This window comes from Mesoplodon densirostris, chromosome 14 (genome assembly GCF_025265405.1).
Source record: "Mesoplodon densirostris isolate mMesDen1 chromosome 14, mMesDen1 primary haplotype, whole genome shotgun sequence".
In the NCBI taxonomy this organism is placed as follows: domain Eukaryota; kingdom Metazoa; phylum Chordata; class Mammalia; order Artiodactyla; family Ziphiidae; genus Mesoplodon; species Mesoplodon densirostris.
Genome location: NC_082674.1, coordinates 80879185 through 80902430, shown reverse-complemented (window position 1 = coordinate 80902430; position 23246 = coordinate 80879185). Strand labels below are relative to the sequence as shown.

The 23246-nt window shown below is 52.2% G+C and overlaps 3 protein-coding genes across 6 annotated transcripts in view; 2 read left to right on the top strand and 1 right to left on the bottom strand.

The window, feature by feature from the left end:
• Window positions 1-668: 668 nt before the first annotated feature.
• On the top strand, window positions 669-9365 carry TGOLN2 (trans-golgi network protein 2). Its single transcript, XM_060117449.1, has 4 exons — window positions 669-739; window positions 996-1654; window positions 3373-3456; window positions 4696-9365. Exons 1-4 carry the CDS (start codon window positions 694-696, stop codon window positions 4699-4701), a joined length of 795 nt encoding a protein of 264 aa, XP_059973432.1. The 5' UTR covers window positions 669-693; the 3' UTR covers window positions 4702-9365.
• A 79-nt stretch (window positions 9366-9444) lies between these two features.
• Window positions 9445-22008, bottom strand: RETSAT (retinol saturase). Of its 3 annotated transcripts, XM_060117646.1 has the most exons (12): window positions 21702-22008; window positions 19191-19373; window positions 18611-18852; window positions 17570-17771; window positions 16784-16981; window positions 16087-16278; window positions 14906-15025; window positions 12263-12401; window positions 11920-12029; window positions 11678-11844; window positions 11323-11482; window positions 9445-11058 (listed from the first exon to the last, which is right to left on the bottom strand). In XM_060117646.1, the coding sequence occupies exons 1-12, from the start codon at window positions 21868-21870 to the stop codon at window positions 10919-10921; spliced, it is 2022 nt and encodes a 673-aa protein (XP_059973629.1). In that variant the 5' UTR covers window positions 21871-22008; the 3' UTR covers window positions 9445-10918. The 3 variants fall into 3 exon arrangements, with proteins under 3 accessions (XP_059973629.1, XP_059973630.1, XP_059973631.1); XM_060117647.1 differs by lacking the exon at window positions 16087-16278; XM_060117648.1 differs by lacking the exon at window positions 11323-11482 and having other exon boundaries at window positions 10948-11058.
• A 414-nt stretch (window positions 22009-22422) lies between these two features.
• Window positions 22423-23246, top strand: part of ELMOD3 (ELMO domain containing 3) — a 29125-nt gene continuing 28301 nt past the window's right edge. For both annotated transcript variants that reach the window (XM_060116840.1, XM_060116839.1), the window contains exon 1: window positions 22423-22698. The gene's annotated coding sequence lies outside the window, so the exon portion shown is untranslated. The remainder of the gene's footprint in view (window positions 22699-23246) is intronic.

Genomic DNA, 23246 nt, shown 5'->3' with positions numbered 1-23246 from the left:
TTCTTTAAATTTTTATTGGGTATAATTGAAATTGATTTACAATATTGTGCCAGTCTCAGGTGTACAGCAAAGTGAATCTGCCATACGAATACATATAAAGGATGGACTTTTTAGAAAAGATCTTTGGCCACCTCGGAGGGCACAGTTTCCGTGGGGTCAGGAGAGAGGGGAGCAGGGTTGCAAAGGCTCCCGCTACAAAGGTGATGGGGTGGGTTTCCGTTTCCAGATTTCCACACATTTGTGTACAGCGGGGAAAGAACCACGAGAGAGGGAGAAGGTAGAAATGTAGGCAGAAGATGGGGCGAAGAGGCGCTGGGCCACAGCGATGTCACTCCCGTGGGATCATCCGCGGGCCGGGGAGCTCCTGCTCGGCCTATATTGTCTCCTAAGTATGAGGGCAAAGAAGAAAAGGGGGAGTAACAGTCTGTAGCGGCTGCTATGTAGCAAAGAAACCAGAAAAAGGTGGATACGCCTTCCACAGGGGACAATACGACGCCAACACCAAGAAAAGAAGTCACATCCCGGAGAGAACGGCTGGTTGAACCATACACAACCGGGCCTTTTCCCAAGCCCCGCCCTTCGCCCGGGCATGGCTGCCGAAAACGCACGCAGGAAGGGGTGGGGCATGAGCGCTGAGCCCGCGTGCTGATCTCGCGAGAGCAGTAGAGGGCGGAAGCGCGCGGTCTGTGCAGGATGAGGGTACGGGTTGTATTCGTCTTGCTGAGCTTCGCAGCAGCGGGTAAGACCCCCACGACCCCCACCACCACCACCACCACTACCAACACTCCTCGACCCGCCTCCACTAATCCCAGTCTCTCCGCCAGGCCCACCATACTCACCGTGGCCGGTCGCCACCTGACCTCACTTCTTCCCTGCCCGACCCTCGCCACCCCTCCGCTCGCCATCACCCCGTTCCTCTGTTTGCCGTTGCAGCGTTCTGAGGATTCCTTTCTCTCCGCCTGCCTCTCTTCAGCCAGACGGTTTCTCTGTTTCAGGCTCCACGCAGTCCATTTCGGCGCTAGGCTCCTCAACACTCGCTCTGAGGGCAAGTCCGGCTTCTACAAGAGACTCCAGGCAGCTCAACTCGAGCACGCAGCTTGAGCAAGAACACAGTGACAGACCCTCTCTGAATCAGAGTACCACGAAAGCCGTCCTTGGCAATTCGGTACCCGAGCGGCACCACAAGAATGACAGCCTTGGCAATTCCTCCAGACACCAGTCCACCCAGTCGGTCTCCAGCCCCTCTTCTGATAACAAGCCTGATGTAAACAACACAGTAACCGACAAAGCTCTGCAGCCTTCCAGAAATGAATCTGGGGGAAAAGTATTGCTAGAGTCTGACCCTTCTACCCAGCAGGAGGGAGAAGGTCAGTCTTTAGAACCACCTGAAGATGAGGAGCCCAAGGAGACCGAGGAAGGGGACACAGAGCTTGAAGAGGGTGCACCACCCAAAGACGAGAAAGAAACGCCTGGCCCTGCCTCCAGTGAGAACCGTGAAAGCCCCGTTTTGAATCCCTGGAGTAGGGAGAAGGATGACCTTTATAAGGATAATCTTGGAAGTTCCAGTGCAGAGAGCAGCCACTTCTTTGCGTATCTGGTGACGGCAGCCATTCTCGTTGCTGGCCTCTATATTGCCTACCACAACAAGCGGAAGGTAAGTCAAGAGTTGCTTTAAGAGGAGGGGTGGGGGCTTCCCTGGTGGCGCAGTGGTTGAGAGTCCGCCTGCCGATGCAGGGGACGCGGGTTCGTGCCCCGGTCCGGGAAGATCCCACATGCCGCGGAGCGGCTGGGCCCGTGAGCCATGGCCGCTGAGCCTGCGCGTCCGGAGCCTGTGCTCCACAACGGGAGAGGTCACAACAGTGAGAGGCCCGCGTACCGCAAAAAAAAAAAAAAAAAAAAAAAAAAAAAAGAGGGATGGGATTTCCTCCACCCTGAAAGCTTGGTGTGTGGGTATCCATCACTCATCTGCCTGTAAGCACTAGGAATTTAAAAACAAAGTTCAGTTTTTTCTGAGATCCTGCTAGGGTTCTTTATTCTTCTTTTAGAAATCATATATTTTCATGTCTGTTTCCTCTGAGTGCCTTCTGCTGTTGCGTCAGGTGCCAAGTTTAGGACGTTATTATTGCTCTGACCCAAATTAGGGTCTCCTCCCGTAATCTTGGAATTTACAATCCATCACAGCCTGAGAGGACCTGAGTACCTGACAGTCTGTAAGTAGTTAGAGCCCTTATCTTCCTGTTTCTCCTCTCAAAAAGGCAGTGCTTCCTGTCTTATTATTTCTAGCCTCCTTTCCCAAGCTTTTGTTTTCCATGTGCAGTTGCAGAAAGAATGGTTACATAGCCTTCAACACCAACAGCAGAGAGCCCAGGGACTATATTCTGCAGTCAGTTGAGTTTCTGATTAGAGGAAAGGCCAGAGATTGCATGGATACACTCATCTTTTACTTCAGCAGGGTTTGTTGTGTTGCTTAGTAACCACTCTAAGGACAAAATGATTGCATTCCTTTTTTTTTTTTAATTGAAGTGTAGTTGATTAACAATGTCGTGTTAGTTTCAGGTGTACCGCAAAGTGATTCAGTTATATGTGTATATATTCATTTTCAGCTTCTTTTCCCAAAATGATTTCATTTCTTCTTGAGCCCTAAGAATTTAGTAGTTTCTGTAGGCTGGTTAAAATTGAAGGATTCAGTTCATGATAGCCTTAAGGCCTAAGGGCTGTGAGAAATGAGGGAAGACATTTAGTAAAAGTGGTGTATTCCTGGGAATTCCCTGGCAGTCCAGTGCTTAAGGCGCCGCACTTTCACTGAAGGGGGTACTGGTTTGATCCCTGGTCAGGGAACTAAGATCCTGCATGCCTCGCAATACGGCCACAAAAAAAAAAAAACAACAAAGTGGTACATTCCTTATTCTACATCCAAGTGCTCCTCGTGGAGCGTTAACCTTAGGTATGAAATGAGAGTACATTTGAAAGAGTACATTTGCAGATAAGATAATTATCTTATCTGCAAATTAATTATTGCTTAATATTAAAATAAAAGGAGGGCGGATGGGTCAGCCTGGAGGAGGCTGAGTTGGGGAGGAGTTGGCGGTTCTTTTCACCAGGTGCTCTTGAGTAAATCCTATAGACCACCACACGCTAGAGCCCAGAAGAGCCCTCCTGCATCTGCCATTTCCTGTTTAGCAGTATAAAGGATTCTGATGTAAGTAGGCCCTGTCCTCATGATTGTTAATAGGGCCTTTTTGTGGATGTCCTGCCCTTTTTACCGCCAGGGTCATTGATAAATGGGCCACCAGGTGATTACCTCTGATTTCAGAGACTGAAATATGGCATTAGAGTGTCACTTGTTAATCTCTGTCTTGTTCCTTTGCCCAGATTATTGCATTCGTCCTGGAAGGAAAAAGATCCAAAGTTACACGGCGGCCAAAGGCCGGTGACTACCAGCGTTTGGACCAAAAGGTAAGGGATGTGCAGTGTCACATGGGCCCAGCGGGGGGCTTGTGTTTGGCGTGGCGGCGGCAGCAGCTGATGCTGGGGCTGCTGTTGCCATTGCCCCGCCCTTTTGAGACCACAACATGCAGACATCCATATGCACATGTCTGCGATGTTCGAGCTAGAAGAGATTCTCAAGGCCTCTGCAACAGCTCCTTCCTTCAACAGATGAGGAAGCTCAGGCCCAGAAACATGATGATTTTTTTCCCCTAAGTTCCCACTACAAGTTCCTGGCAAAATCAAGACCTGAGGGCAACTGCCTTGGCTCCCGGCCTGTACTTTTCACACTCTGTCAGCACTTCACAAATTTTCATAAGCATATGACTCACCCTAGGAATTGCGATTAAAAAAAAAGCAAACTCTGTATGGGGTGAGCCTATGCTTCTTCATTTCTAGGGAGTTTCCAGGTGACACCACAGGCTGCTGGAACCAGACTCCGGGTCATAAAGCACTAGACTACATGCCCTGAAAGCAAACGAATCCAGAACTGTAGGATCTGGGAGTTTCCAGCTCCCTAGATCAGCCCTGCAAATAGACTTCCTGAGTGCGGCTAGCCCAGGCCTCTGCCAGAAAGCAAAGTCCTCCTTCCACCCCAGAGGCAGCCTGCCTGCATGGGGACACACTGCCTTGCTGCCAGCATGCACCCTCCCTCCCTCTGTGCAGCCAGAGCCAGGACATTGGTAAAGAGCGGTTGGTGCCCGACTTCCCCCAGGGAACACAGTCCGCATACCAGTTACAAAATAAGCCACACAGCTCAGAATCTCTTTGTTAGCTAGCCCAGTAGGTCAGCTGCACAATATAACTCTGGCCTAGAACCTTCCCAGATAATTGACTTTAAGGATTTCTTTTCCCCTTTGTTATAATTTTTTTCTGATTACAAAAAAAATGTGCATGTAGACAATTCAGAACAATATAGGATGGTGCAAAGTAGACGCCCAAGATTCCCATATGCCCTCCACCAAGTATGTATCTTCCTAGTGTATGTTTTATTTCAAACTGACTTTTAAAATAATCTTATGTGCTTTTATTTTATCAGTTGCTGTTTGTATGGTGGAGGGTCAGTTTGTCTTAATTTTGAATTTTTCTCCTGAACTGCAACTCCTGTAAGATCTTCCCCCCACCTCCCACCCCAAAATCATAGCAGTGAGGTATATTCCTCTGGAAAAAGATGAATGTTACCAATAGATTGTGTTGCTCTTGTTTCAGATTTGATTTTTCTGTTCTTGAGAACCTTGTCCTCCCTGCTGATTTGTTTCTAAATCAAGAAAAATGAAGAGAAAACTACTGTGACCTAAGAGACACACCCCCTCCTCTAGGGTTTGGTGGCAAGTCGGGGCTGGCAGAGGCAGCGGGGATTGCTTTGGGTTTTGCACCTGCACTTTGGCGAACTTGTCCTCCTGTGTTCCCGTTATTTATGCTGGTGTCTGCCAGCCTGTCCCCCGGAGTGTGAGTAGGGAAGCATGTGGGCGCGCCCAGCTGTGACCAAAGGGAGATCTCAGCCCTGGGCAGGTGACTGCTGCTGACTGCCCTCCCTCGGGTCTTGGCCCTGTCGTAAAGTCAGCCCTTGAAAACAGCATTGCACTCGCTACTCCGTACCTTCGCGGACCTAGGAGAAAACTACAGGTCGTGGTCCGTTTCTACCAAGGCCTCTCTCTTTGGCGGGATGTGCCCTACAAAAGATGTAGAAGGTGGTGAATGCTGATGGGCAGAGGGCTCCTTTGAACACGATTCTCTTCAAAGGCTTCAGCAGCAAACCAAAACAGCAGCTGAAACACATGCTTTATTGCCTGCGAGTCCAACCTGCCTAGTGCAAGCTCTTCACGTTCTTCTGACATCTTCATGTTATTTAAGACGCCGTGAAGCCACTTCCATTTAGTTGTACTGAGCAGAACACTGAACTTGGGGGTTCTGGGAGGAAAGCTGTAAAGCCACTGTGCCCATCACAGATGTTTTCAAAATCACAGTTACGATTATTGAAACATTGTGTTCATCCCTACTCACCATCATTACAGAAACTTTTTGAAGTAAGGAGAGTTCATGCTTTGGGCAAGAAAGCAGGGACTGTTTGGTTTGGGGCTAAATATTTCGAAGGGCTTTTTTGAAACAGGTTTCCCACAAACTCTCTTTTGCCTTTGTTGCCTAAAATAGACTTATATTTACAAACTGACTGTACTCCCTCCTTTACCTAAATCTAGTTAATGGTCCTCTTATCTGATATAAAACGCCAAGGCTAATTAGTAAAAATTCTCTTCTGTCCCATGTCAGGGGTTATTAAAATTTAAGAAACTCAGGGGACTTCCCTGGTGGTCCAGTGGTTAAGACTCCATGCTCCCAATGCAGGGGGCTCGGGTTCGATCCCTGGTCAGGGAACTAGATCCCGCATTCTGCAACTAAGACCCAGTGCAGCCAAATAAATGAATAACTATTAAAAAAAGAAAGAAAGAAGGAAACTCAGAGAGTTCCCCTGAGGTAACTGAGGGTAGTGTTTTGGATCAGATTATTGTTTTATTTAAATCTGTTCTAGTTGTGCTCCCCTATTATCAAGAGCCTAAAGGAGTTGTCTCTGGGAAACAAAACAAAACAAAACTGAAAGAGAATAGCTGATCTCAGGGAAATACAAAGCATGTGGGAAGTGAGAGGAATAGGATGACTTGTAGGCCGTTGACGTCTGGCGGAGGAAGGGGCCATCCCGTTTGCCATGGGATCTTCCACCTCGCTTAAAACAGCCCGTGACCTTGAGTGGAGATTTTCATTCTCTGCAGGTAACCTCTGTAGAGGTAAGGAATGAGGACTCTTCTTGGCATCATCCCCTAAGACCATGGTTACCTATCCCCTTTTCCGTCTCCCCTTTTCCTGCCTGCCTTCCTCCCCTCTAATGTTTTCTCTTTCCTCCGGTCCCCACCAGCCCCTTTCCATCCATCTTCGTGCCTGCCCAGATTCCCCTGCTCCCATCCGTCCTGTTTGTGGTCCAGCTTCCATTCCCTTGCCATTCATCTTCCTCATAACCTTTACTAAGTCCCTTCGGTCCTTGTCTTCCTGCTAATAATGTTTTCCCAGAGGTTCAGATCACCAAATGCAGTGGCTTGTTCTCAAAGCTTAGTCTTGTCCCTGACAGAATTGGACACTTAGACCATCAAATCGAACTTCCCCTCTTTTGGTCTCTGTCCTGGCTTCTGAGAACTCCTTTGTCTTATCCTGTGCTGGTGGAGGAGAAGGCCCTCAAAGACAGGTCTTTGTCTTTTTCTTTGTCTTTTCCTTTGTCTCCCTAGAAACTCGTCCATTCTTTAGCCTCTGAGTGAGTGACTCCCAAGTTTGTTTCCTTGGCCTAGTTCCCAAAGAGCCCCGTCCTGCCGTGTGCTGAATATTTCAGCTTGGTCATCCTGTTGTCACTGAAACGCAATTTCTCTCTTCTACCCATTAAGCTGCCCCTCTCAACTGCCCGATCTCTTTAATCATCTCAACTCCAAGCTGCAGACTTGTGCCGTTTTTATGTCTTGTCACCAAAGTCCTATCCATGTTTAGAGAACCATCTCCAGCTACAGTCTTTGCATTTTCCTTGTTTCCCCGCCCCACACCGCCACCCATTCCACGTCTCTCCTAGATTTTTTTTTTCCCCAAGAGCCACCTTAATTGGCCTCCTGTCCATTTTTTGTGTATGCGGAGACCAGAGTGATCTTTCCAGGGTACTTGCCGTGATCTGAAGCATCTGTCTCGTGGCTTCGAGAATCACGTTCGTGGACTCTGGCGCTCAGGGCTCCACAGGCCGGCACTGTCCTGCCTGTCTTTCCCTGCATCCTCGCTGGGCCAAAGGTCCCTGTTGTCGGGCCCGTCCCGGCCTCTCTGCCTTTTCGTCCTGGCTGCGTCCTCCAGTCCCTGGCTTCCGGTGGCTGTTGTCCAGTTAGGGCATGTCCCCCCACCTTCTCTTCTTTCCCTCGCCTCCCCAAAACCTGTTTCCTCGGGGCCCAGCTCACGTTTGCCCATGCATCTGCCTGACTCCCCCGCCCCGCGTGATTGGCTCTTTCCATTTTGCTGTAATAGCTCCTGGTAACGCCACTCACATGTTTTGGAACTTGAGCAAAACGGGGCAGCCGGTATCTGCCATCTCTGTCTGGTCTCCCCAAGCAAATGAAGCTCCTTCCAGGAGCACCCAGGGCGCCATCTGCGTATCTGCCTAACACGGGACAGTCCCCGGGGACTTGAGTTCAGTTTCTTCTTGCAAAGGAGACATGTTCTTTGTTCAGGGCATCTGGCTGTGACTTAACTGAGGTCTCTCACACGGCTCTTTCTGGCTACTGGCTGCTGTCCCTCATTGATGGATATTTCTAGTAAGGAGGAGAGCAGAAAGGAAGGTTGGTTTCAGGCACCAAGTGGGTTGGCACCAAGTGGACGCATAAGTATTGTTGTAGAGTCTGTGTAGCTTCCCTTTTTGAGCCTCTGAGAAGTGTGGTTTCTTGTGTGAAAGATTACAATAGAATTTAAGTTTCACTTCAGAAATTGCGCTGAAAGAAATCTCCCACAACAAAGGAAAAGTTGTTTTCTGGGTGGTTGTCTTTTTGAAGAGAGACTCTTTGAAGCATGTTTTCCTAGAGATTGTGCAGAGGAGGGTGGACTGGTGGGGGAGGGGAGGATCTCTCCAGCTGGGGGGGGGGTGGCCAGGCATGAGAGGTGTCCTATCCAGATGGCTCTGTGCTTCCTTTCCTGGCCCCCGTTTTTGGTCGCAGGGTGGTTTCTATTTGGAGGAATCTGTGCTTCAGGATTATTTGAAGAGTCCACCTCCGGACTCTGTGGGAGTGGAAGGCTAGTCTACCTAGAAGGGCTAAGATAACTCAGAAAGACCTGACAACTAGCTGTGTACACACTGACATTTCTTTTCACATAATGGCTTTCAGTGAAACTTCTGGTGACAGAACTTTAAACCTCTAATATTCCCGATAATGATTCTCATTTTCTTCTCCCATTTCATGTCATTTAATTCAAAAGCCTGCCCCTCATTTTTGCAGGGTAACTTATGTAATGCTGCCCGTGTGATGAAAGCTAGCACGCTTTGCACGTGTTCTGAGTCATCTGAACAGGGAAGAGTGTGTGCCGTACACCAGACCCTGTACATCTGCCAGCTGTTTTCTAAAAACTCTTGCTGGGACAGCGGCGTTTGGCATTGCCTTGCTTAAGAAAGAATCCTGAGAAGAGCTTCTCAAGTTTAATTGAACTGTACATCCAGAACCAAAGCTCAATCTCACCTCAGTTTCTTAAGTCACGTGTGAATTTCCTAAATATCCCAATCTAGAAACTCCTCTGTAAAGGCATTGGGTCTGAGCTGTATAGTGTTTCAAGCTGCCAACAAAGTCAGTTTCCTCACACTTGTCGATATCCCTTTAATTCAGAAGTCTAACATGTTCAATAAATGGTTGATTGTTGAAATTGTTTCCCTTCTTTTTTTGTTTACCCAATTAGCAGGATACTACTGTTTTGCAATGTTTTGTATTTCCACCTTGTAACTTAACGATAATCACTTAATTTTATTTCTTTAAAGCTTATTTGGGGACTTCCCTGGTGGTCCAGTGGCTAAGGCTCCGCGCTCCCAATGCAGGGGGCCTGGGTTCGATCCCTGGTTAGGGAACTAGATCCCACATGCCGCAACTAAGAGTTCGCATGCTGCAACTGAAGTTCCCACGTGCCACAACTAAAAAGATCCAGCATGCCGCAACAAAGATCCCACACGAGGCAGTGAAGATCCTGCATGCTGCAACTAAGACCCGGCACAGCCAAATAAATAAATAAAGATTTTTTTTAAAAAAAAAAAAGCCTATTTGGTCTAATGACAAGTATTTTTCCATATATAATGTTTTACCTAGCTTTTATGAATGCCATCACCACGTAGTTGTGTGTCTCTGCACAGAAACCAAAATAAATCTCAAATGTTAAAGCTCTAAAATCATTAAATTTAATTTTTCTCCTTTTTTTTTTAAAAGCACAGTCGATATACAACACTATATTAGTTTCAGGTATACAACATAGTGATTCGACATTTGTATACATTACAAATTGATCACAGTAAGTCTGGTAACCATCTGTCACCATACAAAGTTATTTCAGTATTATTGATTATATTGTACCTCTTAATGCCCCTCTTAATAAATTAGTACTGTATTGAAATTGATTAAAATAAGGCCTAACGTAAGTGGAAGGTCATTTTTTTTTTTAACCTTTAGCCTTCACTCACCTTCCCACCCGATCCCCATGTAAGTACCAATACAGTGGAAACGCATTCCCAGGCTTTGCACACGGTCTGTAATTTTCCATGTTCTGATTGACTGCCTGCCAACCTCGCTCCTCCTCACCAGGCAGCCCTTGTCCTAGGTTGGGAGTAGCTGGGCTTCTTGTCATAATACACTCGTTACCTCTCAGGGCCTGTCCTTTGCTGTACCCTTGGCTTGAAAGCTCTCTCCACCTGCGTCAACCCCAGTGAAGTTGTCTTTCCAGGCCTCTGCCCTCATGGCGAACGCCCCCGTCTCGCTGTGTATTTTAGGAAGCTAAGTCTTGAGGCTCAGGCCCTGAGGTCTGGGAGGGTATCTTGGTGCTGACATGGTGAGAACCCAATTTAACCCCGATCATAAGGAAGACGAGCCTAGGCCCTGGCTGCGTGCGCACTGGATGTGCTTCTGTAACATACACCTCGCTAACTAATGCGTCCTGTCAGCCCCCTGCCCCCACGTCTGCATGGACCCTATCACAGGCGTTTCCCCACCCGCTGAAAGCCAGTGGAACCAGAAAAATGAGATCTGGAGCCTCTGAACCTATGGAACTACAACCCAAACCATGCTCATCAGGCACCCTCTCTCCACTGCGTAGAACTCCCGCGGAGAGGCACTAAGGGGGAACGGGAAGAGAAGCCTCTGGCCAGTGGGACCACCCTGCTTCAGCCGACCCACACTCTCAAGGGTTCTAGCCACCTGACAAAAGAATATTTGGTTTGATGGCTCAGAGTTAGGAGGTGTGGGTGTGGGATGCAGAGCGCTGCTTGATGAACCATTAAAGTCACCCAAGTCAGTAGCCCACGCTGGGCCTTTCGTAGAGACAGCATGTTATAAAAGGTATGGAAGATCACCACCTGCCTGGCTGGAAGAGCTTCAGTTTAAGAACCACCATCTAGGGACTTCCCTGATGGTCCAGTGGTTAAGACTCTGCACTCCCACTGCAGAGGGCATGGACTTCAATCCCTGGTCGGGGTAAGATCCCACATGCCATGCAGCACAGCCAAAAAAAAAAAAAAAAGCGCCATCTATGCTACACTTGTGTGTCAGACCTCTTATTCAGGAATCAAAAACAAGGGTGCTTTACGTGATCGAGGAGCTAATGCAGAAAGACATGGGTAAGTCAGGGGCTGTGCCAGACCACTGGCCAAAGTTCTTCTGACTCATCCCTGACCAAACTAATTCTTCTTCTTCTGTGCCTGGACCCTTGAGCCAAGCTTCTGAAGATCTGAGTACAGGTTCCGCTTCAGGATGGCGCTGCTGCACAGCAGGGCCCCTTGCAGGGCTCCCATCAACCCACAGGTGAAGACATCCTGGCCTAGGAGACAAAAGCAGAGGCCCGTGGGCACTGCTGCCCGCCCCCCAAGTGGGGGACAGGGATGGACAAGGGCCCCTGGGTCAGGGCCACCCAGAGATGGCTTCGGACCAGGACCAGGACCAGGGTCCACAGCTGCCGAGGCAGCCCAGCTGAGGGTGTGGGAGGCTGCCGGGGGCAGCAGGATCTGAGGACAAGAATGGAGGACTCTGGGTGACAGGGGAGCCCGGGGTCTCAGGTCCTGGCAAAATGCGGCAGTCAGTGTACCTGTCAGGTAGAGGTTGGGGATGGGGCTCTGGGCCCTCATGGAGGCCATCGCCCCGGGATGCAGGCGGCCCAGGTCATGGTCAGCCCCGTAGCAGGCCCCCCGGGGAGCTGCCAGGTAGAACTGACTGGTCAACGGGGACCCTCCAGTCACACTGTCCACCTGAGGGGGCAAAAGAGGCAGCTGAAGAGTGGGAGTGGGACCTTGTGAGACCCTCACGTCCTTTCCTGCCCCTGCACGAGCTGCCTGCCGGCACGGGCTCCCTATCCTTTCCTGGAGCTCAGTCAGCCCGGGCCTGGTTCCCCTGCCCCAAAGAAAGGGTAGAGATGCACCAGCCACAGGAGTCTGCCCTCCTACCTTCCCCTCCAGCTGTGGGAACAGCTTCAGGACGACCGACAGAGCGGCTTCAACAAAGGAGCTCTTGAGGGTCTCGTAGCCGCTGCTCCGCTTTCCCTGGGGCTCGTCCCGCCACTCCTCGAACCACTCGTAGGAGGTGGGCACCAGCACGACCCCTGTGGAGCGGCCTGGGGACGCAGGGCCGGGTCACTACTGCTGCCCCCGCCCCGCCCAAGCCCCCGCCCCAGAACCTCAAGCCCCACCTGAAAACCGGTCCTCCCACGACGGGTCCTTGGCCGACGGGAAGGCAATGAAGAGAACGGGCACGTGCTCTACAGCCTTGTCCGCCGGCAGAGAGAGGTAGTGCTCCATCCTGGGGGAGGACAGGGGCTGTGGGTCGCGGCCTTGTTCCCCGCAGCCACCAGCACCACCCCGAGGGCAGGTCACCCCCAGGGACCCCCGAAGGGAGGAGGCCAAGGCACAGCCTAGGTAGGGAAAAGCGCTTCGAGAGTGGATTCTTGCCCATTTCCTCCCATCCTGCATCCTGCTGCTTCTCCCCCAGCATCGGGAGGACACCCTCCCCACACACGCACACCCACGCCTTACGCCGTGTCCATGTCTGTGTCAGAATAAACGTAGTAGTTGGTAGACGGCAGCCCCAGGTCCTTCTTGGCGCCTCGGAGGCAGATGAAGACAGAGAACAGGCTCAAGCCGGGCCGCACCATCCCCAGCTGCCGCTTCACACCTGCGGAGAGGCGGAAGGGCCGCGTGAACAAGGCCACCGACTGCCGCCCCTGCCCCGGGGACCTGCGGACGCCGCCCACCGCATCTGCAGCCTCAGACGTTCGGACAGCTCGACCCGGCAGGGGCCTGCTCTTTGGTCTCCTGCCTGTGAAGGCCACGGCCTCAGACTTCCGCCCTGAGCGCCCTGAGGGGCAGTGAGTGACGCCCGGCTCTCTGAGCCGCTCACTGCCTCCCATCGCACCACCCCCCCGCCTTTTTTTTTTTTTTTTTTTTTTTTTTTTGCGGTACGCGGGCCTCTCACTGCTGTGGCCTCTCCCGTTGCGGAGCACAGGCTCCGGACACGCAGGCTCAGCGGCCATGGCTCACGGGCCCAGCCGCTCCGCGGCATGTGGGATCTTCCTGGACCAGGGCACGAACCCGCGTCCCCTGCATCGGCAGGCGGACCCTTAACCACTGCGCCACCAGGGAAGGCCCTCCCCTACTGATTTTGTCACACTAGCCTTCCCTACTCAAAACACCTCCTCTCCAAACCACCCTCCTCAAAGCTCAGCCCTGGAATTTAAGGAAGGCGCTCCTATTCACAAAGGCTCCCTCTGCCTGACCAGCCCACCTCCACCCCCGACCCCAACTAGCACTGCCTGTCCCCAAGGCCACCAGATATCCCGTTCCCATGTCTGAGAGGGAGACAGAACTGTGAGAATGTCTACCCCCAAACAGCTGGAAACGAAGGAATCCCAGCACCTGGGGTCTCTGAGTTAAGCATCACGGCTGCCACTGTCTGAAATGCTCTCAGACTGGGATTCATCCAGCTCCCGCTCGAGACAGGCAGCCGGTCCTTCAGGCAGGTAGGGGCTGGCACCTGAGACTGTCTTCAGGGCTGAGATACGTAAGAGCAGTGGCAGCTGCTTCCGCCCGTGAAGGGAGGCAAGTTCAGCAGCGCAGTCTGCGGCATGGCTGCCTGGAGAGAAGGCGGGCCCGGGGGGACACTGGGCCCGTCAGGGGACAGTGTCAGGGTTCAGAGGTCCTGGGAGAGAGGGAGGCACGAAGCACCAAAGGCCCCTGGGCAGTCTCTGCACCCCCCCCCTCAGCTCACCCGGCCTGAGAGAGGGGAGGCCCCTGCTGGCCGCAGATGCCGGCCGAGGCCCAGCTAAGTGAGGCAAAGGGCCGAGGAGGCCAGTTCCCGGGAGCACATGGCCTGTACCTCAGAGACAATCATGACGGCCACCCACCCTCTCCCCCACCAGGAAATCCAAGGCCTCGCTTTTCTACTGAACCCACCTCCCTGGGCCCGCCCTCCGGGGCGGAGCGCTCCTTCCACAGCGCGCCTCCCCGGGCACCGGTGAAGTCCGGGGTTTGCACCCCAAACTCATCGTGAGCGGCTCCCCACTCCCCACCTCCCACCCCAGCCAGAGGCCTTTACGCAGACGCCTCTCCCTCACCCTCCTGGATCGCTGGTCCCCTCCCAGCCAGCGGCCTCCTCCCCTCAATCACATCGGGAACTGCCAGCTACATTTCCAAATGGTGACGTCCCAGCGAACCTTGGCTCAGCCACTCTGTGCCTTGTGGGCCGACCTGCTCTCCTGCCGCTTCACGCGAGGCCTTCTCTCTGGAAGCCCCATGCTTCCCAGCCCAGAGCGGGCCAGCAGCCCAGGCTTAGGAGTCAGACACACCAGCCTTCTCCTCTCAGCTTGGCCACCTCCAGCTGGGTGGCCGTGGGCAGTTATTCGCCTGTGTGCCTCTGTTTCCCCAGCCATCAACATTAGGATGACGAGCTCTCTACCCGGTGGCTGAGGATCAAGGCGAGGACAAAAACAGGCTTTTAGTTTTGGACACGGCCTGTCAGCGGAGATGACTAGACTGAGGCTTATTTTGAGTTCAGGGCTCACGGAGCACAGGATACTCCTGGAGCCTCAGCGCCAATACGGAGCTGCTTCCTAAAGAGGCAGGAAAATAAGGCCCACAACACTATTATCAAGGCCGCCTTCTCCATGCCAGCCTTAGCTTCCCTTACCGACAATGTCAGATCAGGCTTCCCCACGCAAAATAAGAGAGAAATTAAGGAAGGAAGCAGGATTCACACGGCAAACTCAGTGAAACTCCAAGAAACGTTCCTTTAGGACTCAATCCACCACCGTCGACTAGCAGAGAGATGCTCTAAGATCTAGGGAAACTGGAAATGGGCAACCAGGACTGGAGACTTGAAAGAGGAAAGGGAAACATGGTTGAGGTGATAAGGGGAAAGGGAGTAAATATGCCAAGAATGAAATGAGAGATAAGGACCAAAGGGTCTTTGGGGAGGATGTGATACAAAGGAAGTTGATCCCACCCCCTAAACAGAGGCCTGCTAGGAACGGATGTTAGAAACCCGTGTGCTCACCTTTACTGCCTATGGAGGGTCAAAGGGCAGCGCTAACGCTGGGGGAAGCATCAGCCAGGCTGAGCCAGCTGGTGGCAGAGGGCAGGCCTGGGGCACCTGGAGGACAGCGACGCAGCCCAGTCGTTTACCTGGCAGACAGCGGGCCTTCTCTGGCAACAAGTACTCGTAGGTGTTGAATAATCCTGCGTTGGAGATCACGATGGGGCAAGAGATGCTCACCAGCTCCTGACCCCTCTTCACAGTGACACCTGCAGGCACAAGAGCTTGGCTGAGGTTCTGTAAGCTCCAGGAGGATGAGAGAGGTCCCTATTCCCCACCCCCCAGATCTCTCCCACATTGACCCCGAGCGGGCAGGCCCCAGGCCAAACTGCAAAGTGAGGGAACCATCCTGAAGCACTGCCCTCTTGGCTTACGGTCCCCGCCTGGGCTTCCTACCTCTCTCCCCACCCTGCGTGGGCGTGCTTCTCTTGAGCAACACACCAACCTTCCCACGAACCCCAGAAGAGCCCACGGGCTGAAGGCCTTCACTGGAATCCTAGACCTTTCTTCTGCCAGACTTCCCGTTCCAACATGCTCTTTGTAAAATCCTCCAAAGACACCTCAACCTCTACTTAAACTCCAAGGTCTTGTCTCAGGCTTCCCTGATGTGGTCCCTTTCGTGCGTCCGGCCTCATCTCTGGCCACTCTCACTTAACTATTAGGTAAGACTGTGTGAAATAGCTGATAGTCAACCATTTTTTTACCCTATACACGTGGCAGTCTCTGATGATTCAACCTAACGTTTTCAGATGCCTAAAAATACTCAGCTCTCTCCTACCTCTGTGCCCCTGCACATTCTGTTCCCCCTGCCTGGAATAACCACCCCTCCCTCTGGCTGGCTTCCCCTCACCCTTCATGACCTCCCTCTGAGGCCTTCCCTGCTCCACCATCCTCTGTGTCACCTCCATCCTTGGCACCTGCCTCTATGTGGCACTTTAACTATATCGCAGTCATCTTCCCTGTGAGACTGGAAACTTCTCGAGTTAGAGATTAGGATTTACTTATCTTTTATCACCTAGCATGTGAAGAACGCAAATAAATATATCCGCAACGGAATTTAATTGAACTGATAAACCCACCTTGGTTCACAGACCCCCCTGACGGCTGGAAGGAGAACTTGCTCATGAACATGAGAGAAAGTCTCACACAGCCGACAGCCACCCCTCTCTCACCACCGGGAACTTCCCAGTCTCTTCTACACACATGCCCTTGGGGACCGCTGACGGCCTTTTCTCCCTTGATTTTTGCGTGCCCTGGGCTACCCACTCACCACCTCCTCCTTGAAAGACTCCTCTGGTGAATTTACTGTCACGCCAGCTCTGTTTTCCCCAGGCCGCTCTCTGTCCCCTTAGCTGATGCTTCTGAAGCGCCCACAGCCTGGATGGCCTGTTCTGTCTACCAGAGTCCTTCCTTGCATAGAGCCTCGCCTCATAGAGTTCATCCACGGTGGGATTTTGACGCTCTGTGCAGGTGACAGCAAACACCTGAGCCGGGGTAGAGTCTGGGTCCCACTCTGCCATTGATAGATTGAAGGCAGGGCATCCTGCCGGCCTCCACACCACCCTACAAGCACCCAGGTTACGTACTCACCGCATCAGTCACCGAACAAACAGTTACTGGGCTCTATTATGTGCTGAAGTCTACAGACATAAAGATGAAAAAGACACAGCCCCTACCCTCAGGAGGGCCTAGATTACCAGACAACTATTTGTATCTATTGAAAAAATGATGAAATACTGTCCTCTGGGAACCACGCCACCCTTTATCCTTCCCGTGTCCTTTTTGCTCCCAGGCCAATCGCTATCCCTGGGCAGCCCCAGCTTGGGGCAGATTCCAGCCTTTAACCCCCCACTTGGAGGTCAGTTCTTCTACACCTCTGCCCTCAGTGCTTTCTTTGCTCTGCAACCAGAGACCCCAGGTCTCTCCCACCCCAGCCAGGGACTGTGAAGACAACGCAGGGCTCTTACCGCAGGCTTTCCCAGCTGAGTCCAGCAAGATGCTCTGCACAGGGGCCCTCGTCAAGACAGCACCCCCGGCCCGCTGAATCACAGGGATGGTGTGGAAAGCGATTTCACTGGAACCCCCTCGGGGATAAAAGGCCCCTTTTATGTAGTGGTCAACCAGCAGAGCATGCATGGCAAAGGTGGTGTGGCTGGCGGTCACGCCTACAGAAGGAAGGAAGGGGTGATGAGGCAGGAGAAGCAGCGGTACCTTCATTCAGAAAGGAATACGGGTTCCCATCAGGAAACACGCAGCCTCTGGGAACTCCCTGGCGGTCCAGTGGGTAAGGACTCGGTGCTTTCACTGCCAGGGGCCTGGGTTCAACCCCTGGTTGGGGAACGAAGATCCCGCAAGCCGTGAGGCATGGCCAAAAAAAAAAAAAAGGAAAACACGCAGCCTGAGGCTATGCATCCCAGGATCCAAGTGATCCCCAGGGCTCAGGGCAGCCAGAGGGCCTGTTTCCATCCAAATGTGGGGAACGGGGAACCATACAGGTCTTGGGGCCAGTGGGAATGTCCTCCCTGCAAACTGTCATGCTGCCAGGGAGGACAGTGTTGGTTGGAAAGGAAAGTCATCCAGGGCGTGGGTGAAGGGAATTTTTATCCGTGTGTCCAGTAGGGAGGTGGACAGACATCTCCTCCATAAGCTCCAGAGGGCCTGGGGTGTGTGCTGTTCCATTTCAGTCAGCCAAGCAGGCTCAGGAAGCAAGACTGAGAGCCAGGAGCTGCCTGGGGCCCAAGGCCAGTACCCACCATAAGTGGGAAAGATGTAGCTGAGCACGGCCTGGAGCTCCGGGGAGGCTGGCAGCTCCCGCAGGACCTCGGCCAGGCTCTGGGTGGATGCATGGAGGAACAGAGAGAAACGGGTGAGCAGCCCATACTTGTTGAGGACCTGAACCATGGGTAGCGGGAGGATCTTCAACAAGATGGCATGAGTGACTCCTCTGGATACCACCTGGGGAAGGGAACGAGCAGGGAGGAACAGGTCTCACCTCCTGACTCGCCTTTCCAACAGCCTGCATAGCCCGAGGGCCAGCAACACTTAGCCCCGGCTGAACTTGGCTGAATTTGGATTTTAAAACTCTGTACTCGGGACTTCCCTGGTGGCAAAGTGGTTAAGAATCCACCTGCCAGTGCAGGGAACACGGGTTCGATCCCTGGTCCGGGAAGATCCCACATGCCACGGAGCAACTAAGCCCGGGAGCCACAACTACTGAGCCCTCATGCCACAACTACTGAAGCCCACTTGCGTAGAGCCCGTGCTCCGCAATGAGAGAAGCCACTACAATGAGAAGCCCGCACACCGCAATGAGTAGCCCCAACTCGCCGCAACTAGAGAAAGCCCGCGTGCAGCAATGAAGACCCAAAGCAGACAAATATAAAAAACTAAATAAATTTTTAAACAAAAACCCAAAAAACTCCGTACTCTGTGAATTTTTCCCATTCTACCCTCAGGTGAGTCCTTTTTTGCTTCTTAGTTTCCGGCCCACATTCCTTTTGAATAATCCCAATCAGATGAAGTGAAAAAGAGTGGTGATATGACCACAGGGAGGCCAGCGTGGTCAGGGAGGAGAGCTGAGCGCCCCCCAGAGGCCAGAGTGAGAGTGGCAGCTGCGGAGCCCAGCCTCCAGAGACAGAAGGCCCACCGGGGCACAGAGGCCAACTCCAGTGGAGGCTGAGTTCCAGACAGACAAGCCTGTTCCTCCTTCCTGCCTCCCTTACCTGTCACTCCGCTAATGAGGAAGGCCAGCCTTGCTGGGAATAAGCAGGGGGTCCTCAGCATGTCCGTGTTACCTTAACCAGCCTTATATACTTGTCGATGGCAGCTTCTTCCTGGGGAAACTTCTCCTTGAGGCCCTGTATGTAGGCTTTCTCCCCACTGTACATGGGAAACTCCTTTCGGCCACTGGGCCCTTCTAGTACCATGATGTCAAAGGGAGAGGCCGTGGGAGCCCAGTCCAACTGCCCCTCAGTGATCTGGTCCAAGATAAAACGGCCAAAGCTGCCCTCCTGCATGCGCCCGATATAATGGATTCCTGTTGGGAGACAGAAAAACAAAGTGTCATAGGGATATGGGGTTTGAGCCCTGGAAAAACTCCAACAAGGAAGCAAGGTGAAACAGGTTGTCCTGCAGGTTGTCCTGCAGGGCTGAGTCTGTGCCCAGAGGGGGTACCCACCCTTTCTGTAGAGGGGCGTTGCAGCAGACACCACCAAATCCCTGCCCAGTTCAGCTGCCAGTGGGTACAGCTGTCAGACAAGGAAAGCGGTGCCCAGGGAGAAGATGGGGCCTCCAAGATCACAGAAATGCCCAGGATGGTCCCACCAGGGCTGCTCCAAACCTCCTGCTCCCAGCCCTTTTCCACAGAAGCCTTACCCGTGTCCAATTCAAGGCCATCCTGTCCAAAGGTATGACAACAGCCTCCCGCCTTGGTATGTTGTTCCAGCACCAGAACTCGCTTGCCAGCTTTGGTCAGGATCGCAGCTGCTGCCAGGCCCCCAAAGCCACTGCCTATGACCACCACATCCAGCTTCTCTGGCACTCGGCTGGCTGAGAAAGCTGCAGCAGATGGAGGAGATGGAGGTGGAGGCTTCTCAGCGGGGCAGTGAAAGAGCAGTGATGTGGAAACCAAGGCAGAATTCTCCAGCTTGTACAACGCCAGAAAACTCTAGAGCAGTTTGGCAAGGAGCTCCTGGCTAAAATGTCTTAACATTTTACCTGGGAAATATTCAGGACCAGCCAGGCAGGTTAGACAAAGTGATTTGGTTTGATCTGAACTGATTTAAGGAAAGCCACTGTGTAGCTGGGGATTATTCCTACTTGCAAAGAAAGTAAAAAATCCACAAACTATCATAGGAACAAAACAATGCTGCAGTACAGGCTGAGAAACCTAAGTGCAGACAGAGAGCGAGCTAGGGAAGAAAGAAAACAAGGAGGAGGGGGACGGGGGCCAGTGCAGGTTGCTGGCTCATGGACCGGTCCATTCACAAGCAGGTTATCTTTGGAAAATGCAGGGTCTGCAGTTAGCAGTGGAGCAGCCCAGTCGGATGATGGTTCTTCAACATACTGATGCAGAGGCAGGACAGAGCTGCTCTGAGAAATCGTGGAGGTGGGTTTGAGGGGGAAGCACCTAAACAAGACAAAACTGGACAGCCCGTGGTGCCGTATGGGCGCTTCCTACACAAGATCTGTTCTTTCAAGATCACCCCTAAAGGGACTTCCCTGGTGGCGAAGGGGTTAAGAATCCACCTGCCAATGCAGAGGACACGGGTTCAAGCCCTGGCCTGGGAAGATCCCACACGCTATGTAGCAACCAAGCCCGTGCACCACAAGTACTGAGCCTGCACTCTAGAGCCCACAAGCCACAACTACTGAGCCCACGTGCCACAACTACTGAGCCCACGTGCCACAACTACTGAAGCCCACACACCTAGAGGTCGTGCTCCACAAGAGAAGCCACCACAATGAGAAGCCCATGCACCACAACGAAGACCTAACACAGTCATAAATAAATAAATTAATTAATTAATCAATTAATTTTTTAAAAAATCACTCCTGAAGAACTGAGATTTGGAATTTTTCAAGCTGCTAGGGAACTCAGTAAACTTTCAACTTTTCAAATGTTTTTAAAAAGACCTATAGTGGGCTTCCCTGGTGGCGCAGTGGTTGAGAGTCAGCCTGCCGATGCAGGGGATACAGGTTCGTGCCCCGGTCTGGGAAGATCCCACATGCCACGGAGCGGCTGGGCCTGTGAGCCATGGCCGCTGAGCCTACGCGTCCGGAACCTGTGCTCTGCAACGGGAGAGGCCACAACAGTGAGAGGCCCACGTGCCGCAAAAAATAAATAAATAAATAAATAAAATAAAAAGACCTATAGTGAAAAATATATTTCATATTCACACCCCAGAACATATGTTAGTATATAATATAAATACCGGAAACAGAAGTTTCACAATACTTACCAGAACCATGTATTATGCACTCTGATATTTTCCATTCTACTGCCATTTAAAATGTTAGTTGCAACCCATTAAATTGATTTCATGACCCACTAAGAGATCACAACCTGGTTTGAAAAACAGTTAAACTAGTCATCTCATTTTTAGACCAATCCAGATAAATGGAGTGATTTGCTCATGGTTTCACAGCAAATTAGTGACAGAGTCCAATTAAAACTCTGATCTCAGAAGTTCAAACTAATAGGCCTTCCACTTAGAACAATACTGTCTCCAGCTGTGTAGCAAGACTTGTTGCACAGAATAATAAAATTTACAAGTGAACAGGTGAGAGAGATCTCGGATATCAACAGATTATTGTTTTTACAGGTTATTCTTTTTTTTTTAAGCAGTAGAACTCTTTCTTTAAACCTTAGAAGAAACTCGCAAATACTTTTTAAAGATGACAGTGCAGGTCAATGGAAGAGCAGCTCTGAGCCTAAGGCACCCTGTTGAGCCTCGTTTCAACCACAAGAGATGGGAGCAGGCATAACCAGTCAAATTACTTGATGGGCCAAATGCAATTTCCTATAAAGGTTTCTGTGCAGCTCTCCCAAGTCCCTGAACCCATGGGGAAGATAAGTGAAAACGTTAAGGTCTTAAAGCAAAGTAGGGGAAAGGTCTCCTCTTGTTTATCCAGTGAGCCACCGCTATACTAAGTGGCAGGGCCTGAGCGTGGCTATGCCAAAAACTTGGCTCGCCGAGGACGATGCCCGCGCCCGTGTGGCCATGATTCCCCGGGCCTGCGGGGACTAAGACTCTCGCCAGTGGCGGACTCTAAAGCGGGTGCCTCCACGTGCAAAGAAGCCCTCCCATCACTCTGCATCTGGGGAACGCTAACGCGCGAGGATGCCCGGGCGCAGCCTCGGACCCCGGGGTCCCTCCCGCTCACCTTGCTTGAGAACCTTCTTCCTGGCCTCCTTGTCGGTCACCAGGGGCGCGGGTGGCCGCTTGACATCCTCAGAGAAGGGGTTCGGGGAGCTGCCGGAGAACAACCCCTGGCAAACTTTGCCGAGGACGGCCAGCAGCAGCGCAGCCAGCGGCAGCAGCAACAGCCACATCGCGCTGGCGTCGGAACCCGTCCGCTCCGACTGCGCCCGGGCTCTGCGGCCGCGGCTTTGCCCAGTTAGCTTACCCTCGCACCCGGAAGGCACAGCCAACTTTGGCTACTGCTCAGCCAGGCCCTTTTTGGCCAGAAGCCAAGTCTCCGGCGGAGATTGACCATTGCAGCTCGTCGTACCCACGTCTCTGGTGGCGCGGAGGGCCGTGCGCATGCGCGGAGGAGGGCCGTGCGCATGCGCGGAGGAGGGCCGTGCGCATGCGCGGAGGAGGGCCGTGCGCATGCGCGGAGGAGGGCCGTGCGCATGCGCGGAGGAGGGCCGTGCGCATGCGCGGAGGAGGCCCGGAGGGGTTGCGGGAACCCAATCGCGAAAGCTCTGGGAACTAGGGGGCTCAGCCGGCGAGCCCCGGGGGTCCGAGGAAAAGGAATGTGGGGCGGAAATGGTCGCCCTGGGGCGAGACAAGGCTAAGAGTTGCAGAACAGAGAGAGACTCCTTACTGGCAGACCGGAGACCTCGGTTTTGGTCTCGCTGGATGACCTGAGGCAAGTTGCTTTCCTGTTTTCCCCACCGAGAAAGTTTCTGTCCGGAGTCCCCACCCTCTCTGGCTGGGTGTCTCGATGGACTGAGATCTCGTTTAACATACGCGCATCACAGCCGGCGAGCACCGGGATTTGTGACCCCAAATTGGCCAGTAGTTTTGGCCGCGGCGCCCCCCTGGGATGGTGATGCCTGCGGCGGAGGCCTGGTCGGGGCTGGAAGGGCCGGGGAGGCCCCAGCGACAAGGCCGATGAAAGAACTGCCATACCTGTGTGCGCATTTGTATTTAAGGTGTGGACCCAATTTCTAGATTAAATACCTATTCAGAGAGTTTAAGCTCCAGCAAGCTTAAACTTAAAATCGTTTCCCTTAATGTAGCTCATTGCCTAAGGTGGGTGCACCATAAAAATAAACAAGGACCTACTACTGTATAGCACAGGGAACTATATTCAATATCTTGTAATAACCTGAACTATATTCAATATCTTGTAATAACCTATAATGGAAAGCTATCCGAAAAAGAATATCTATATTCAGATATATATTATATATATAATTGAATCACTGTGCTGTACATCTGAAACTAACATGACATTGAAAGTCAACTCTACTTCAATTAAAAAATTTTTTTAAATTAAAAAAGTAGGGCTTCCCTGGTGGTGCAGTGGTTGAGAGTCCGCCTGCCGATGCAGGGGACAGGGGTTCGTGCCCCGGTCCGGGAAGATCCCACATGCTGCGGAGCGGCTGGGCCCGTGAGCCATGGCCGCTGAGCCTGCACGTCCGGAGCCTGTGCTCCACAACGGGAGAGGTCACAACAGTGAGAGGCCCGCGTACCGCAA